Below are 18,317 nucleotides of genomic sequence, written 5' to 3' on the forward strand. Positions count from 1 at the left end.
TCTCACTTTGTATTCAATTCAGCTTCTGGACATTTTTGGTCAAGATATTAATTTTGTTGTTCCCCAAGGCACCATCCTGAATCCCCTGTTATTTCTATGTTGTCTGTCTGATAGGTCTACTTCAATGTTTGTGTGTGCATCATGCAGAAGATCATATTTAAAACAAAAAAATGGGGGGGTTAATGTAGCTGTATTTTGCAGAGGTTTACAACTGTACTGTATCATAAATGAGAGCTGTTTGTAATATTTTGGCTACCTTATTTAGCTTCACGGGGCAAAATGCAACTGTAGCGAACTGTCAGTTTTGCAATATTTAAGTAAGATTTATTCTCTCTCATAAATTTCAGATTTTTTTCCCCTCACATTATACCTTTTTTTCATTAAGATTAATTAGGTTTTTATAATATTTAAAATAAAAATTGAGAAATTTTCTCATAAATTCTTTAAAAAAAAAACATTTTTATTACAATTTTGTCATAAAAGTATTCTTGTAATGTTACCACTGTATTCTCACAAAATGTTTACTTTTTTAGAATGTTCAATATAGTTAATTTACTTTGTCCTCATTAGTTATATTTTCTTCTAATAGTAGTAGTAGTAGTATATTTAAATAAATAAATAACTGATATTTTTGTGTAAAATTCAGACTTTATTGCAAGCAAAGCTCACACAGGAAGGCCAGGGCAAAGATTCAAGACAGAACCACCATGCTGCTATTATGACTTTATTCTCAAGGCAATCATATCTACTGTGTGAAGACAATAAAGCAACCAGTTTTTAATCATTTCGGGGTCTGAGAGGTTTTATATAGTAAGATAGTATAAAATAAAAATAATTCAATCAACCTCTCTAATTCTATACATTTTATATCAGAGTGATCCGTTTTAGATGAAAGTACACTTATGGCCTCAATGTTGCTGCCTAAAATGTCAATTCAGCTTGAAAGGCTCACGCAAGCCCTAGTTGGGGAGGCAAAAAAAAAAAAAGAGATATATTTGGAACATCAACAAGCGGAGATGAAAGTGAAGAAGGAAAAAAAAGTGTGCCAGCTCATGAATACAACATGCTGGAGATCAGAATCAACGTTGACCTTCATGTGACTTTGGATTCCCAGTTGAACATCCTTTCAAAGTCAAATTTGCACTCAATGATTATGCAAGCGCTCCCTCTGTTGGCAAAGTAGAGAACTGCTGCAGCCTCCCTTAAATAGGGAAGCTTATTTTAAAAAAGTGTTTATTCCATGTTGTCGTTATTATCCTGCTGAGGGTCTGTACTAGTACACTTGCCGTCCTCACTAGTAAGAAAATTCAGCGATATTTTTTGTACTAGTGCTACTTTAGGCCAACAATTAAACAATATTACTTAAACTGCTGGCTGCACTCGTGCAGCAGAGCATTGTATTCTAATATTAGTAATGTTTAATTGTGTACTAGTAGGCCAAAAGTGGCACTAGTAAATACAGTCATACTACTAGTACTAGCAATACATTGTCTTACTAGTGGTGACAAAGCGATTACTAGTACATGGACCTTAAACTGGATTTCCTGGATAGTGAATAAATGCTCAGGTTTTCCACAAAAGATAGTTTTTGAGTACTGTGGGCAGGTGGAGGTGAATGATGGAGCGCAGCCTGTGTTTGCCTAAAGTGGTCCTGATGTGGAGGCGGCACAGGTGCATCAGCTGCGGGACTCCTGAAGTCGGGCGGGCGGTCCCCCAAGAGTGAGCATAAATTTGCCTTATGCAGTAATAACTCTTACTCACACTGAGGAATTTGTTTTGGAATACCTGCGCTTTGTCTTAGCAGCTTCTCCGCCGCGCTGTCGGGGGCCGCCAGGTCCACGGGCCGTTTGCCTTCCGGGTTCCGCAGGGAGGCGTCGGCCCCGTGCTCCAGCAGAACCGATACCAGCTCGGGACTGGACGCACGGGCGGCAACGTGCAGAGGAGACTCGCCGGACCTAAAAGTGTTTACACTTGCACCTTTGACAGGAGAGAGGTATTTGATTCTTGTGGTTTTGTTTTTTTGTTTTTTAAAGTCAAAAGTGTTTTTTTGTTACTTTTTTATTCATTTTTAAGCCTATTTTTGCTGATCTTGAGAAAAAAAACACTACTGTAGTAGTTAAAAAAGTTTTTTTTTTCATTTTAAACCTAATTTTGCTGATTTTGAGAAAACCCACTTGTTAATTTTTTTTCTAAAATTCCTTTTATAAGTGTTTTTTTTTCATTTTTGAAGCATATTTTTGCTGATCTTTAATAACAACACTAGTTAAAAAAATTCTAAAATTATTATTTATTTATTTTAAAAAGTGGGTTTTTTAAAGCGTTTTTTTACTGATCTTAAGAAACAACAAAAAAAAAATTCTAAAATTAATAAAAAAGTTTTTAAAAGTTTTTTTTGGGGGGGGGATGGTTCATTTTTGAAGCCTATTTTTGCTGATCTTGAGGAAAACCCACTAGTTAATTTTTTTCTCAAATAAAATTTTTTAAAAAGTGTTTTTTCCTGTTTTGTTTTTCGTTTTTTAAGCCTATTTTTGCTGATCTTGAAAAAAAACACTAGTTTATTTTTTTTTTCCAAAAATGAATAAAAAAAATTAAAAGTTGTTTCTTTGGGGTTTCATTTTTTAAAGCCTATATTTGCAGATCTTGAGAAAAAACTATTTAATTTTTTTCTAAAAATTTTTTTTTTTTTTAGTTGTGTTTGTTTTTCCATTTTTTTAAGCCTATTTTTGCTGATCTTGAGAAAAAAACACTACTTTAGGTGTTCCCCACAGCGCTATCACGGGTCCCTTTTTTTTCTAGGTTATTGCTAAAATACATACATAGAGATTATATAAGGCCATAGCTGAGACAATTTCATTTTATTCCACGCTAACGCACCGATGCAATGTCAGCCATAGTTAAGCAATCAGGATGTTTACCGAGTTGAAGCAGTTTCTTCACAGCAGTCAGCTGCTGATTGGAGCAGGCCACATGGAGCGGGGTGCCAGACTGATCCATGTTATGGTCCAAGTCGGCGCCGTGCTGCACGAGGGACTCAATGCATTCTGGGTAACCTGTGTGAAAATGGTCACAATAGCATTTGCAGCACTTCGGACATGTGGTGACGTCTCACCTTTGGCTGCGGCCGCATGCATCGGGGAGCTGGACGCGCTGCTCCCCAGAGGCCTCGCTCCATGTCGAAGGAGCAGCGACACACAGGTCACATGACCCCGGCCGCACGCTTCCGACAGCGCCGTTCGTCCGTCTAGTGTCACACTGTTTACCTGGTTACGCAAAAATACATTCCCTCACATTAAGACTTTAATAGCTAAAAGGATGTTTAACAGAAATTGACCTTTTAATTGTAAAATTAGCTGATAATCACACCCCCCGGCTCTACAAGTGAGTATGCTTACTATGCACTAAACACAAAATTGACTTATGTAAAAAATCAGGAAAATGATGTCATACTGACATTAGCGCCATGTTGTAGCAGCAACTTGGCGCAGGCTGCATGGCCCTGTGTACATGCTCCATGGAGGGGGGAGACCTGGTCCAACGTGCTCAGGTTCACACACGCACCCTGTTCAACGACAACAACACCAGGTGACCTTTCGATGGCATCACTTCCTGCACGCGCTCACCCAGACATGTTGGACAAACTCCTTATGAGTAAAACAACAGCCTGGGGGGAAGGGGAGGGGGGAGCAACAAAGTAATAATATTTTTTACATTACTACTAGTTTCGTAGAATTAAGACTTATTCCTCAAAATATCCCAAGTTTGATTTTACTGTATTTTCATTTTTAAATATAACTTTATTCTCAAATGTTCTTGCAACATTATTTTGATTTTACTGACGTTAAGAAATTGTCATGCAAGCGGAGAGGCCTTTAAAAAAGATCTAAAGACATACTTATTTCAGAAGGCCTTTTAAATTTTATATGTTTTATAATTTGTTGACGGTGATTACAAACCTACACTTTTTAACTCATTCACTGCCATTGACGGCTATAGACGTCAAAAATTAATTTCAACTATTTCTAGTAATTTAAACAAATTTCCACTTTTGTTAACAAGATTATGAAAAACGAGATTTTTTTAATTTTATTTTACATTTAGAACAGATATCAAATGCATGATTAATCGTGAGTTAACAATTGAAGTCATACGATTAATTACAATTAAAAAATGTAATCGATTGATGCGATTTAAAAAAAAAAAAAAAAAGATTATTAAAAATTAGGGGCGTCAGGCGATTACATTTTCTAATCATATTAATTGCATGCATAACTTTACTAGTTAACTCACGATTAATCACAAATGTTATATCTGTTCTAAATGTAATAAAATACCAAAAATTCTAGGTTTTCATACTCTTGTTAACAAATTTTTTTACGTCTATAGCCGTCAATGGCATTGAATGAGTTAACTTGTGTTTTATTTATTTATTTTATTTTTTATTAATTTTGTTTACCTGACACTGTAGCTGTTTTGAAATGAAATGTAAAGTGTATTACAAATACAATTGTATCATTATTATTATTATTATTATTATGCAATAGTCTGGCTAATTTATTTTGTATATGGAAATAAATTATTGCAAAAAAAACATAAAATTACACATTTATTTATAAAATTAATGACTTTTTTAAAATAATTTCTTGAAAAAAAAATTTATTTGTAAAAGTCATCCTTTTCTCATAAAATGACTGCTTTTCTCAAAATTTACCGATTTAAAAAGCATTCCTTATGCTGTATATAGGATTATTTTTTCTGACAATAGGACTATTGTCAGAATATTACCGGGGGGGGGGTTGCACTAAGGAAATAACTTTATTTCTTATTTTTTGATATTACATCTATATTCTTGTCAAAATAGGACAACACTTTCAAAAGTTAGGAAAATAAATGATCAGAAAAAAAATATTCATTTATTGACTTATCAAATAATTAGCTCTTTTCTTGAAAAATGATGTTTTCTCAAAACATTACATCTTTTTTCTAGAACTATCCCCATTTTTTTCCTTGCAATATTACGACACAAAAATGTCCACATTTATTCTCAGTATTTTTTCCCTCCATTAAATTACATCAGTTTTGCAAAAATATCAAGACGTTCTCATGGCATTAGATTTTTTTTTTGTCTTAAAACGTAAAACTTTATTTCTTGCTATGTGACAACATTATTCTCATAATGTATCTCTGACATCCAGCTGAAAGCTATGTCACAATATTATCTGCTGTCCACACTTTTTTTGTTTTTCATTAATACAGTGTGCTGAGACTCGATTACATACAAGTGGACTATTTATCAGCAGCAGCCATTTAGGTCAACATCAGACCTATTCACAACTCATCAGGGTACTTCTGGAGTCAGTTGGCTGCACTGAGAGAAAAGGGGGTGAATGATTTTGCAAGCCCTATTTTTCAGTTATTGGTAGAAAAAAAAAAGTTCAAGCATCTTTTTTTTTTATAATTCCACAAGCCTGTCTCATTTGCTATTTTTGTGTTTTTGTAGTTTTGGTACTTTTCGAATTCAGCAGTTAAACGTGCTCCCCAGTCCCAACAATCATCTACAAAAAAAGTAAAAAATACTCCATGTTATGCAACATGTAGTTGTGCATTACTTGATGACCCCTGTTGATGTTTAAAAAGCTCAGGAGGTTTGAAAGTGACGTATTTGAAAGTTCGGGTCACCTGAGCAATGAGCTTTTGCAATGTCAGCGTGCGTCCATTGGAAGCAGCATCATGAATTGGAGTCCAGTCTGCTTCCACATCTGTGCAGACAACGTTCACATCACATGTTGCAATAAACAAAAGGCAGCTCATGTGTGTCACTCACCACTCATCAGAGGATTGGAGAAGAAAACACAAGGTCGGGTTTGACTCTCTTCATGTCCTGACATTCTTCGTTCGCTCCGCTTTGCCCTGCTGCTCAAAACACGTTTGAAACACATCTGCTGCTCGTTGGGTTTTGGGCATACAAAAGCGCTGTGATGTCATTTCCTGTTGAGAGCAGCTATTTGCACTCCAGGAAGCGGGTGGCCTCAGTGTTGTGGGTGTGTCTCAGCCAATGGAGGTGCCACAAATACTGTAAGAGGGAGGCCTGTTGGGCAAGTTGGAATATTTGTGTTGATATTTGACTCCCAAGATGTGCAGAAAAAGATGGGAGGAGTCTGGTGGACCTGACTGGAATGTTGGTGGGTGTGGTTTTTTTCCCTCTTTTAAACACCTGGAAGTACAAAAAAAAAAAATGTTAAAGGACTCATGACTCATTTTTTGACAAGACAAAATATGTTGGGATCAAAATCAAAGACAATAAAATGAAGTGTTAACTGCTCAACAAAAACATTCATTATGATGAGAAAAGTTTTTTTTTTTTTTCAGAACAAAGGCTGGTCAAAATATGAGAACAATGTAAACAAAATCGCACTTTAGCAACCATTACAATTTAACACTACATGCAAAATTGATCATTTCCCCAGAATAAAGTCCAGTCCAAGGGAAATTTTGTTACATTCATGCCATCGTTATTTAATGAGAAAAGACAAAACTAAAGAATAAAGTGACTTAAGGTTCAATGCAACAAAAAAGCTAAGTATACATTTCTGACAATAAAATATATTCACAGAGAAAAACAATACTATTTTACTTAGAGAATAAAATAAAAGCAATTTTACATTTTAAAAAAAAACTCCAGATTTTACAGGGGGGGCTGAAAAAAAATCCCAAATTTTGTAAGGATTTTGTATTATGGTGAGAAAACCAGTCAAACGTTTTACTAGAATAAAATTGCACTGTTACAGGAAAATTGTGATTTTATGAAAATACTGCTGCAATAATATGCAGTACAAGAAATGAAAAAAATAAAACTCTTATTTTTTAAATTAAAAACAATTTTACACGAAGAATTACAATACAAAACAATACTTAATTTAAAAAAAAAAAACGGGGGTCCTGAATGGAACCTAGGAACCATTGTCAACAAGTTAACAAAAAAAACATTTAAATTGCAAGGAATTCAATTCCGTAATGTTAATTGATTTTTGTTTTAATTAGCAAGGAATTATGTTAAAATTCTGAAATTTGACTTGAAAGTGGAGCAGAATTTCTTGATACTGTCAACTTGTCATCACATTGGATTTGTGCCTTATGAGTTTATATGGATAGAGGACTGTGGATGCATAATCATTCAACCAATCATGAATTTGGTAATATGCCATTTTTGCCCTTTCAACTACTCCATGGGCTGAAATATATTTTTTTGCAAAGAGAGAGAGATGGCCAGTGTCTGGAACAAGTTGAACTTAACATGAAATGTGTGTAGCGTGTAGCCTATATCCTGACTGTAGTCATGCAGACAGTTCAACTTATCCAAACACAGACTGTGGTGGGGTCCACCGTTGTTCTTATCAAGAGGTCACATGACGCCGGCGCTAATGAGCTGCACAGACAGCCCATTGTGCACGAATACCGTGGATTTAGACTTGACTGCTCTCCAACTTGTAACATGACAAATGCACATTAGTTCACCATCATATGTGTGTGTTGATTTGACTATTGTTGTGTTGTGCTAAGTGCAAAAGTGCACCCAGCATGACTCTCAAAATGAGGTAGCCAGAGTAGCAGGGTAGATTTTTGGGAGGAGGCTTTATCTACCACTTGCAGCGCTGTCCTTTCGTTGTCTCCAAAAAAAACACACTAATGGACTATATTCCACGGAGGAGGCGGGACTTCTGACTTCTGGGTTTCACCCATCAACTTTGTTTCCGTTTCCGGTTTGCGACGTGTGGGCCGCGTTCCAGTACTTGTGCTCCCACCTTTGTTGCTCTCGGTTGCTCGTTCCCGTCGGCGGGTGCGAGGCTGCGAGTGTGTTGTGTCTGTCTCAGTGTCCGAAGCGTTTCAGATAGACGCGATGCCCTGAGCGGGAGCGCGCGGTTGGGGTGCGCAGGGGTGGGGGTGCGAGTGTTGGAACGCGGCCAGCAGTGGCCTGAAACGGCGCTAATGTGTAAAACCCGGAAGTCCGTGGCATTCACCCCATAATTTAGCCTCAAACAAACAAATAACATGGCCTTAGGTGGCTTCCCCCTTTAGAAACAACAAAAAACAAGAGTCAGTTGTGAACTTATGAGTGATTCAATAAAATGACTTAAATATGAAATAAGGGGAGGCATTTGTTTAAAAAAAAATCTTGCATTCAATTGTGCAGGCGTACCTAATGAAGTGTCCTCTAAAGTAGGTGAAAAAGTCACCTCACATCATCCACCCATGTGCTGCTATCATACTTGAAGCGCAGTTGCAGGGGGATTAAACGAAAGCACATGATGTAGCCACCATGTGATCAGTCAAAGAATTGGGCTAAGCGGACTCCCTTTATTTCCTCCCCCTTTTTTCCTGCGTGTCTGTTCGAAGCGAGCCGGGCCGACTGGGTGGCTTGTACGCGCACTCCGTCATGGCGTCCCCGCGGCTGGAGACGTTCTGCTGCTCGAACCGGGACGGCGCCACCGAGCTGGTGGTCACCTTCCAGCCGCTCCTTTTCGGAGTTCTGACGGTATCCAGCGCGGCCGTGAGTGTGCTCTTCACCGTGCTGCAGATCCTGCCCAAGAGGAAAGGCTACAGGAGGCTCGGCCAGTACCCGCTGCCCAGACCCGCGTCCTCATCGCGGATACTCTTCATCATCAGCCTGTGCGACATTTTGGGATGCACAGGTGACGATTTGAGTGCTGCTGGGTACAAATTACGCATGCGCGTCGCGCACTTTTCGGCGTTTTTTTTTTAACCCTTAATTAAAGTGACTTTTCTTTTACTCGTTACTACTTTGGGTTATTTAACCCCTAGGCGTTATTGTGACCATTTGTTGGCTTTTTGTTGGTTCTGACCAAGCCATTTCAAAATAAAATACTGCCCACGGTTTTTAAGTTGATTTGCTTCAAAATCGTTTTTTTCTAATTGATTTTTAATGTTTTAGTTGGAAATGATAGTTGCATACAATTGTTCTGCATCATACAGAAAAGTGTTATTATATTTTGGCTGTAATTAACTGAAGGTAAAAAATAAATAAATAAAAACAAAGTTTGAGGTATGGCATTTATTTGTGTAAATTTACTTTTACAGCATTAGCCTGCCATAAATGTCAGCTTTACAGATGCCATGTCTGCTCTTTAGGCAGCGTAATGTATTGAGACGACGACTGCAGCACATAAGCTTATCGATCCTAGCTAAGGGGAAATAAGATGTGTATTTGAGGTGTGGCTTTTATTGATTCAATCTGTGCCGTTTCCACATCGTCTATTAAAGTAATAGAGGAAATACAATATACACCAATTCTATTAATTCACTATTCGACTGACTTAACATTAATTTGGCTCAGTTCGAGGTTACTTCATAATCTCTTGCTGGTTGGTGAAGTTACATGACCTGCGTGTTACCTCCCCCAGGCATCATTTTGAGGTCTTCTCTGTGGGTGGGCCTCCCCAACACGGTGGAACAGATCTCCGTGGCCAACAGCACCGAAACTTGGCCGGACGTCTTCTGTCTCGGCAGCGCAGTTAAGTCGTCCGCAAAACAAGATGGCAGTTGGTTAAAGACGCTCGCTGACGTTTTTTCCCCCCCAGATGTGGATCCAGTTGTTCTACAGCGCTTCGTTCTGGTGGACGTTTTGTTACGCCGTCGACGTCTTCCTGGTGGTCAAGACGTCTGCAGGAATCAGGTGACGCATGAACTTTTTTTTTTATTCTTTTTTTTAACAATAAATAATTATGCATGTGTGTAGTAGATTTGAAGTTGTGCAAATGCAGTAGCGCTTGATGGTCAGCCGTGTCATCTTTTCCACATCGTCGCGTTTGAGTCCTTTGATGTTGTTGTGGAAAAAAATGGTTGATTTTTCAAACTCAAACGTTTGGAATGTGTAAAAAAAAATAGCACCAGACTTGTCTCGTGTCAGCAGAATGTTTTGATGTTTGAATTAGTCGTGAAATGAAGTTACGGGTCAAACAAAACAAGCCAAAGATAAGCCTACTTGTAGCCCAACAATCCTTAACATATTTATGGGATTCGCTTAATTAGGCTGAGATAATGTGGTTGCACAAGTGTGCACACCCTCTCGTAACTAGATTTTGTTCAGAATTAAGCAATCGCATGGAAGCTCACCTTAAGTGGGAGTCACCACACAACTGCCACTATTTACGAGAGTGCCTCTGATTAACCCCAAATGCAGCTCCGGTTGTTCTGGTAGGCTTTTTATGACAATTTTATAGTTGCATTGTTAAGTACAAAGTGTGAGCTTGGTTGAAGATTGAAGGAGCTTGTTGTTTAAATGACATTTCATTCGTTTCATGTCGTCTCGCTGGTTAGGTTTTCATTTCCATTTTGTCTTCTGTCAACCAATCAGCTCCCTCCAGCCACTTATGTCTTGTCCAGGTGTGTCTTGTCTTTTTTTTTTTCTTCTTTCAGTCTGTCTGGTTGTCAGATCATTTTCAAGATTTTGCTGTGTTGTTTGTTACTTTGTGCCTTGCTTGTTTTATCACTTTGTTAGTTTAGCATTTAAATTTTTCCAACTCCCTTGTTTGACTTTTTGTTTTGTGAAAAAAAAAAATCTGTTTCCCTACATTCGGGTCTACCTTTTGCCACCATCACCACAAAAAACATCAACCTTAACAGTGATCCGTCTTCTTATGTCCGAGCTGCGGTCACGGTGGCAAGAAAAAAGGTTTATGCTACTAAGAACAACATTTAAGTTTAGCTACATTTTGCAAAAACACACTTCAAGTTTCCCAGATGCAAAAATGTTATGGGCCGGTGAAACAAAGGTTGAACTTTAACTCATTCACTGCCATTGACGGCTATAGACGTCAAAAATTCATTTCTATTAGTTAAAAAAAAAATCACTTTTGTTAAGAGTATTAAAACCGAGGGAAACAAATATTGTACATTTAGAACAGATATAGAATTTCAGATTATTCGTGAGTTAACTAGTGAAGTCATGCAATTAATTACAATTAAAAAAATTAATCGCCTGATGCCCCTAATTTTTAATAATCTTTTCTTTTCTTTTTTATCACGTCAGGTGATTAACATTTTTAGTTGTAATTAATCGCATGACTTCAACAGTTAAGTCATGATTAACTACAAATTTTATATCTGTTCAAAATGTACAACACATTTTTTTTCTAGGTTTTTAGATTCTTGTTAACAATGTGGGAATTGTTTTAATTAATTAATAGAAATAGTTCAAATGAATTTTTGACGTCTATAGCCATCAATGGCAGTGAATGAGTTAATATGTATGTTTTAATCATTAAAAAAAAAATAAAGCTTAAAAGCATACCTACGGTGAAACGTGCTGGTAGCATCATGCTTCGGGGGTTCTTTTTCTTCACATGGAACTGGGACCTTAGTCAAGGTGGAGAGAGTTCTGAACAGCTCCACATTAAAGTCAGTGTTGGCGCAAAACTTTCAGGATTCCACTAGAAAGTCTACTAGAACATCTGAAGTTTATTTGGGGTTAATCAGAGGCGCTTTAACAGTGATATGACTGTGTTGACTCCCATTTAACATGAGATTGTGTTGTGATTATTATTTTTTTTATTCTACGAAAAGACTATTTATACATCTATAGTGCAGTATATCGTATGCAGCAGGGGTGCTCAAGTTGGGTCCTCGAGAGCCCCAATCCAGCCTGTTTTCCATGTTTCTCTCCACTAACACACCTGATTCATGGTCAGGATCGTCATCAGGCTTCTGCAAAGCTTGCTGATTAGCCGATCATTAGATTCAGCTGTGCTGCAGGAGGGAAACATGGGAAAACAGGCTGGATAGGGGTTCTCGAGGACCGGACTTGAGCACCCCTGGTGTACAGTATATTCGTGTCTGGTTACCATTTAGATCTTGCATATACAGTACGATATCAAATTTTTCATTCAGTTGCGGCCCATTTGCTTGATGGTTGATCTGTAAACGCAGAATTTGAGAAGAATTTGAGAAGAATTTCAGAAATGGATGGAAGCCCCTTGGCTTTTAATGTTGCATTGACTGAAAGTAATTCTTTGCTTCGTGCGTAGTAGGGAGTCATGCTTGAAGTAGTTAAGAGGAGATTTATTATCAAACCGGGCCCGAGGACAAAGAGCTGCGGTGGTGAGCGCGGTCTCATGACTGGTTCCCTTTCTCCCTCAGCACCATTATCCTGTATCACATGATCACATGGGGTCTGGCCTTGCTGCTGTGTATCGAGGGCGTGGCCATGCTCTACTACCCCTCCATTTCCAAGTAAGACCCTTATCAGCTTTTTCATTCTTTCAAGACATTTAAAAGATTTTAGAGGAAATCATTTTTCGTTGATATGAAGCTCCTTTTGAGCTTTTGTGTTTACGGCGATGCTAAGCTAGCTGTTTGTGCTTTCCATTGCCTCCGATGAGACGGATGCCCCTGCTAAGATGGCCGCCTGCATGAATTCAAATACTCTGAAAATGTCCTGTGATCTTTGTTGAACATGTTTTGTGTGTGTCGTTGATATTTGTTCAGCTGTGAACAAGGCTTCCAGCACGCCATCCCTCACTACGTCACCACGTACGCCCCCATGTTGTTGGTCCTCGTGGCCAATCCCATCTTCTTCAACCGGACCACATCCGCAGGTCAGATTCTTCGGAAATATTTCACTTAAATATACAAAAAGACATCTTCTTCTTCTTCTTCTTTTAGTGACATCGTTGCTAAAAGGACGTCAAGGGATCTACACGGAAAACGAGCGGCGGCTGGCTAACGCCATCAAAATACGCTTCTTTAAAATTATGTTGGTGTTCTTTATTTGGTAGGTTTTTTTAGCCTTCTTCACTTCAGCATGCTGTTATCGTGATGATGCGTTAATGTATGTTTATGTGATAATCATATTGCCGTGACGCACCAGCTGGATTCCCAACATCATTAACGAGGGCCTCCTCTTCTACCTGGAGATGCAGGGGAACATCGACGACAGCAGCCTCAGAAATATCAGAAACGCTGCCCTCATCACGTGGTTTATCATGGTAACATTAAAAGCACACTCGTTCCTCAAATAGTGGCTGTTAACTCATTCACTGCCATTAATTCTTTTTTTTTTTTTTTTTTTTAAAGAAGCTTATTAAAAATTAGGGGTGACAGGCGATTACATTTTTTCATTGTAATTAATCGCATGACTTCACTAGTTAACTCGCGATTAATCACAAATTTTATATCTGTTCTAAATGTACAATTAAAAAAATCCTAGGTTTTCATACTCTTGTTAACAAAAGTGGGAAAAAAAAGCTAAACTAATAGAAATAGTTCAAATGATTTTTTTGACGTATATAGCCGTCAATGGCAGTGAATGATTTAAAGGTGTATTTATTTTTTTATAAGTAACTGTTTCCACAAATACATATCTATCCATCATCTGTACTGCTTCTTTAAATTTCAAGTATCATCGCTACTGCCCGACTGATTAGGATTTTTTTAGACTGAGGCCAATTCTGATTTTTGCCAGAATAAAATTTCAATAGCAGATTAATTGACTGATTAAATAAAAAAAATACATAATGAATAAAATAACTTCTTTTCTGGTCCCTTAATGCTTACAACGATCTATTTAAATTTATTTGGAAAAGGGCCAGTATTTGAGAAACACACAATAGACTTGTATGACAACAATATGAACAATGTGACCAAAAGGGTCTATTTGAGGTGCGGCGTTTATTTATTCAAATAGAAGCGCGGGGGCCCTTATTTGAGGAAATATCCTGTCCATTGACCAAACGTGAAGTCGAGTGTCCTCACTTCGTTGTCGTTTGCATCTCAGGGGATTTTGAACCCCATGCAGGCCTTCCTCAACACGCTGGCCTTCCACGGCTGGACTGGTTTCGACGTGGACCTGAGCCCGCGCGGGCGGAGGGAGCTGGCCTGGGAGTCGGCCTCCACGTCAGTGGCCAACGCGGGGGGGCACAACTCCCTGGTGGGCACGGCCTTGCTCTACCAGAGTCACGTGCAGGAGGCCAAGAAAAACATGAACGGCAACGGGCAGCCGCAGTCCGACGCCATCAGCGTCCTCTCAGAAGGTAATTGGCCTCGTGGCGCCGCCAATAGCTCGCCCATGTATGAGGGCTGGTGATGAGGGATGAATGGACTGCTTATTTTATTTGGTGCAAGATCCTAAAATGTGAGCTTTTATTTATGCAGCACTCTGAACACTGTGATCACGTTTTTTTTAGCAGTACTGTTGCTGCCCCCTGCTGGAGATAATGAGAATAAAGCTTGGAGTACGTGTCATATCCTGTAGAATTGTTTGTTAATCCACGGTTCAGTTCACTTCTCATTCACTAACACCATTAGTAAGGCCGCTACGATACTGACCTTTGAACTACGCCATTTTCTTTAATTAAAATACTATAATTTCTGTGTGATTTAAGAATGAAAAGAAACCACAAAAAAATAGCTGCAGCTAACTGACAAGTGGCGCTATTCTATTGTACTTCTTTACAATATCAACATAAAAAGAATATAAATCTTATTAGTGAGTTCAGGCACCATCTTGATGACCCCTGAACTGGATCATCATTGATTCTGGAGTGGGGTTGACGGTCCCATTATGGTTCAAATGTCATCAAGACCAAATCATTTACAATCATCTGCGCTGTACAACTAAAAATTCCTTTCTCAACCTTGGGAAAGTCCAGTTAGCTTAACGCTAACAAACAATGCAAAATGCCATAGGGGCTAGCAAATAGCATTGGTGTTGTGGTGTTAATTACAACCCTTTAACTTGAGCAATACATTTGATTTAAAAAAATATTTTATTTTTTTACATGAACAGTGGAGCAATACATAGACAGATAATGCAACAATACTTACAGGCATCCATTGAGTTTGTTGTGAATCTCTTCTTTGTGGGTGTCTCTGTTTTTGTATTATACTGCCCCCAGGTGGTCAAGGAACAAATATCAGAATGAGTGAAATGTCCATGGAATTGAAGCAAAAAATGTGGGCAAAAATGTTCTTTACTTTCTATTTAATAATTTCATAGTTATAGAGTGCTTTATAAAAATACATTTTGGATTTTAAAAATGTGTTTCAATTTAAAATAAACCTTCCGTGATGCCTGTCCTGGAACCTTTCTGGCGCATCTCATAGGTAGCAATGAAACCAAAATACAGTGTTTGATAAAAACAATAGCTCTTGCACCACCCTTTGGATCATTGTCCCAAGCTTTTCATTTCCTGTTTTGTTGGGGGGGGGGGGGGGGGGGGGTAGACACAGAGACATACAGCAGCTCAAGATCATTATTAACAATCTAACACAGATGATTCCATTGCGTTCCGGTCCAGCGATGCATGCAAAGTCGATCTACAGTCTGACACTGGAGGATTTTCTCCAGATTGTTACTAACTAACCCCCCCCACACCACCACAATGTCTCCTCTTATTCATCTCTTGCCCCATTGTATTCCTTGTCGCCAAAGTCGTCACTAGGACAGCCAACGTGATGTCCTTCAGTTCCGGAGGAAGACATGTTGAAGCAATTATGCGGGCGCCAATTTAATGACACCAGCACGTGTTGAACTAATTCATCTGATTGATTCAATCCCGTTTCCAAGCAATTTATTTCCCCATGTGAAATCATGGAAGGCGGGCATGGTGAGCTAGACGTTAGCTTGTCGCTAGTGGTTAGCACGTCTGCCTCATAGACGAGATGTTTTAGGTTTGAATTATAGTGTGTGGACTTTCCCCTGGCACTTTAAGTTGTATATAGATATGAATGTGAACCGCGAATGCTTGTTGTGAAACTCAGTCAGTTAGTATAGTAACATTTTAGCTTTAATAGCAACACGTTAGCATGGCATACTGTCTGACCGTGTCACATTTCCTGTTAGCTAACTTCTCCCTAATGACATAAAAAGTGACATACAGTCAAATGTAGCAGAAATGATGCCTGCTAGTGATAATTTGTTATAGCTAATCGGGATAGCGAATAGCGGAAATCCACATATGATTGATGGCCATTGAAATGCAATGGGGAAAAATAGATGTGTTTGTATTTTTTTTTAAACACAGACACACAAACAGAAGAATGTGTATGTGTATTCCACAAAAAAATAAAATAATATACTGTATACACATGCTGGGAATCCTTGAATCGGAATCTGCAAGAGGGGAGTGCCGCAGATTCACTCACTGAAAAGAGGGGTACTGTATTTTTGTTGATAAAATACTACATTTCTGTCAAGTACAGTATGGGTTTAAAACTTTACATTTCTAGCTTGTAAAAAAAAAAGAAAAAAAAAGGACATAGGCTACAGTAAATAAAATCTTAAGATCTCTCAAATGTTGGGGGTGCTTGGATTTACTTTAGGGGTGCTGAATCACCCCCAAAAGTGAGCTACACACGTCTATTGTTTTGTGCACACCTTGTTATTCCAGAAAAAGGCTCATTAAGTGTTAAATTTCTTTGAAGTGTGAGTGATTTTGCAAAAACGAATGATTGACACCTAATAAGTCATGCAAAACATATGGCAAATGTGGCAACAACAAAAAAAAGTGATTTATTTATTTATTTTGTGGTTAGCATTACAAACGTCCCCTTTTAACAGCTATAAGAAGTAAAAAATGACTCCCTTATTTCTTCTTTAGTGACAGTAATTCTTTGCCATTTCTCATCGGAATTGTCATTGGACTTGAACACTCTACTTTGCTTTGCTTATTCTTTTGTTTCTTACAACATACTACATGTATGCAACATTTAGTGTTTTCAACTTGCCTTTTGCCTCACTTTTCCTTGCGGTTCTTTTACTGACACGATCTGCTGTCTTCTTCACTAAAGTCTGTAAGCTTTCAAATTGTCCGCACATGATGATTGATGTATTTCAAATGTATGACCACAAATAAAGACTTATTTTAAAACATCGATTGACACTTACTATGCAAATGTCTCAAGTTATGTGTGGCATTAACCATTTTTACTATTTTGTGTTAAATTTGTGTTCAGTTTTTCTCCCCTATTCGTAGCATAGACGGGAAATATCGTGACATTTTGTGAGCCGGATGCATCGACAATGCATTCAAAGAAAATGTCATGACCTCCCACACTATTTCCCAGTATGCATTCGCAATAGAGGAATAAACACATTTAAAGCAAATAAGTAATACAGTGCCCCCTCCCCTGTTTTGTCTCGCTAGGTTCAGAATCTAGCACAGTTGAAATCCACATATCCAGCGAGCTACCCGACTATGGCGATATAGATGCTGATGAGGAATCCTTGGGGACGTCAGGAAAGCACTAGCCAACGTCACATCGCTCTAAACTACTCTTGCTGGTAAAAAAAAAAATAATAATGACAAAAAAACAGTAGATCTGTTTAGTATCTGTGTCACGACTCATTTTCTAATTCCCTTGTGTGGCCACTAACCGTAACCTTGAGAACATGACAAACATGTTGTTCTCCATGGTGACTCACAGCTAAGAGTTGGAGGGCTTTTATGCTTTTGTAGTTTTTTTTTTTTTTTAGGGACTTGACTGTATTGCCTCCTGCCAATTCCGGTGTTTTTACACTTTTATTCTTATTAAATATCAAACCCATTTAGTACTTGTTCAAGTGGTGACTGAAGTATGTTGTGCAAGAGCACGGTCAAGTTTTAATATATATGAATGAACAATATTCAAAATTTTACAAGAATACAAAATCATAACTAGTAACTATAATATTTACGATATTAAAGTTGTAATGTCATGAGGCCATCTTAAACTATGAACTGTGATACTGTATCACAAAACTACACCCATCTGATTGGCTGGATTGGGCGGTATTTAGCATTCTATACAAAATGGGAGATCGGCTGTAATGTCTTTATTTGCCTGATCAATCAATGACGTCATTGATTGGCTCCACAAAATAAGACATTAGGTGGTGGGCGACTGTAAATAATAATAATAATTATATATATAGTTATTGGCCGAAAAATCCTGATCATGTAAAGGAGTAACAAAAACTATGTGAATGGTGAGATTAAAATAAAGTAAAAATACTTTACCAAAAATGAAAACATACCAGAATAAAAACGTATTTTACATCAATGGTCACAAGAATGGTAAATAAAATATAAGTTACAATATTAGTAAGCTTTAAATTGTTTTGTTTTTTTAAGAAGTTGTTCAGAAGTGTTAATCTTGCAAAAATATATAAATATATAAATAAAGTTGCAATAGTAAGTAAAAAAAATAATCCATGAGATGTGAAGTTCCCGTTAAGTAAAAATAAGTACAGTATCTTCTAAACTAGACAAACCACGCAAGTGTTGTCACACAAAACATACCTGGAATTTTGCAAGAAAAAAAAAAAC

General features: G+C 37.9%; 2 protein-coding genes across 3 annotated transcripts; one reads left to right on the forward strand and one right to left on the reverse strand.

The window, feature by feature from the left end:
• Positions 1-711: 711 nt before the first annotated feature.
• LOC144060565 (ankyrin repeat and SOCS box protein 9-like) lies at positions 712-8,399 on the reverse strand. 2 transcript variants are annotated; one of them, XM_077580238.1, is made up of 8 exons: positions 8,195-8,399; positions 5,822-6,211; positions 5,677-5,756; positions 3,452-3,559; positions 3,110-3,260; positions 2,916-3,050; positions 1,786-1,977; positions 712-1,691 (listed from the first exon to the last, which is right to left on the reverse strand). In XM_077580238.1, exons 2-8 carry the CDS (start codon positions 5,934-5,936, stop codon positions 1,564-1,566), a joined length of 909 nt encoding a protein of 302 aa, XP_077436364.1. In that variant the 5' UTR covers positions 5,937-6,211; positions 8,195-8,399; the 3' UTR covers positions 712-1,563. The 2 variants fall into 2 exon arrangements, with proteins under 2 accessions (XP_077436364.1, XP_077436363.1); XM_077580237.1 differs by lacking the exon at positions 8,195-8,399 and adding an exon at positions 7,800-8,001.
• A 32-nt stretch (positions 8,400-8,431) lies between these two features.
• Positions 8,432-17,563, forward strand: gpr143 (G protein-coupled receptor 143). Its single transcript, XM_077580236.1, has 9 exons — positions 8,432-8,687; positions 9,417-9,526; positions 9,594-9,688; positions 12,151-12,243; positions 12,499-12,608; positions 12,676-12,784; positions 12,881-12,998; positions 13,787-14,042; positions 17,157-17,563. Exons 1-9 carry the CDS (start codon positions 8,432-8,434, stop codon positions 17,258-17,260), a joined length of 1,251 nt encoding a protein of 416 aa, XP_077436362.1. The 3' UTR covers positions 17,261-17,563.
• The last annotated feature ends 754 nt before the right edge of the window (positions 17,564-18,317 follow it).

The sequence above is a fragment of the Vanacampus margaritifer genome, chromosome 11, assembly GCF_051991255.1.
Source record: "Vanacampus margaritifer isolate UIUO_Vmar chromosome 11, RoL_Vmar_1.0, whole genome shotgun sequence".
Lineage (NCBI taxonomy): Eukaryota > Metazoa > Chordata > Actinopteri > Syngnathiformes > Syngnathidae > Vanacampus > Vanacampus margaritifer.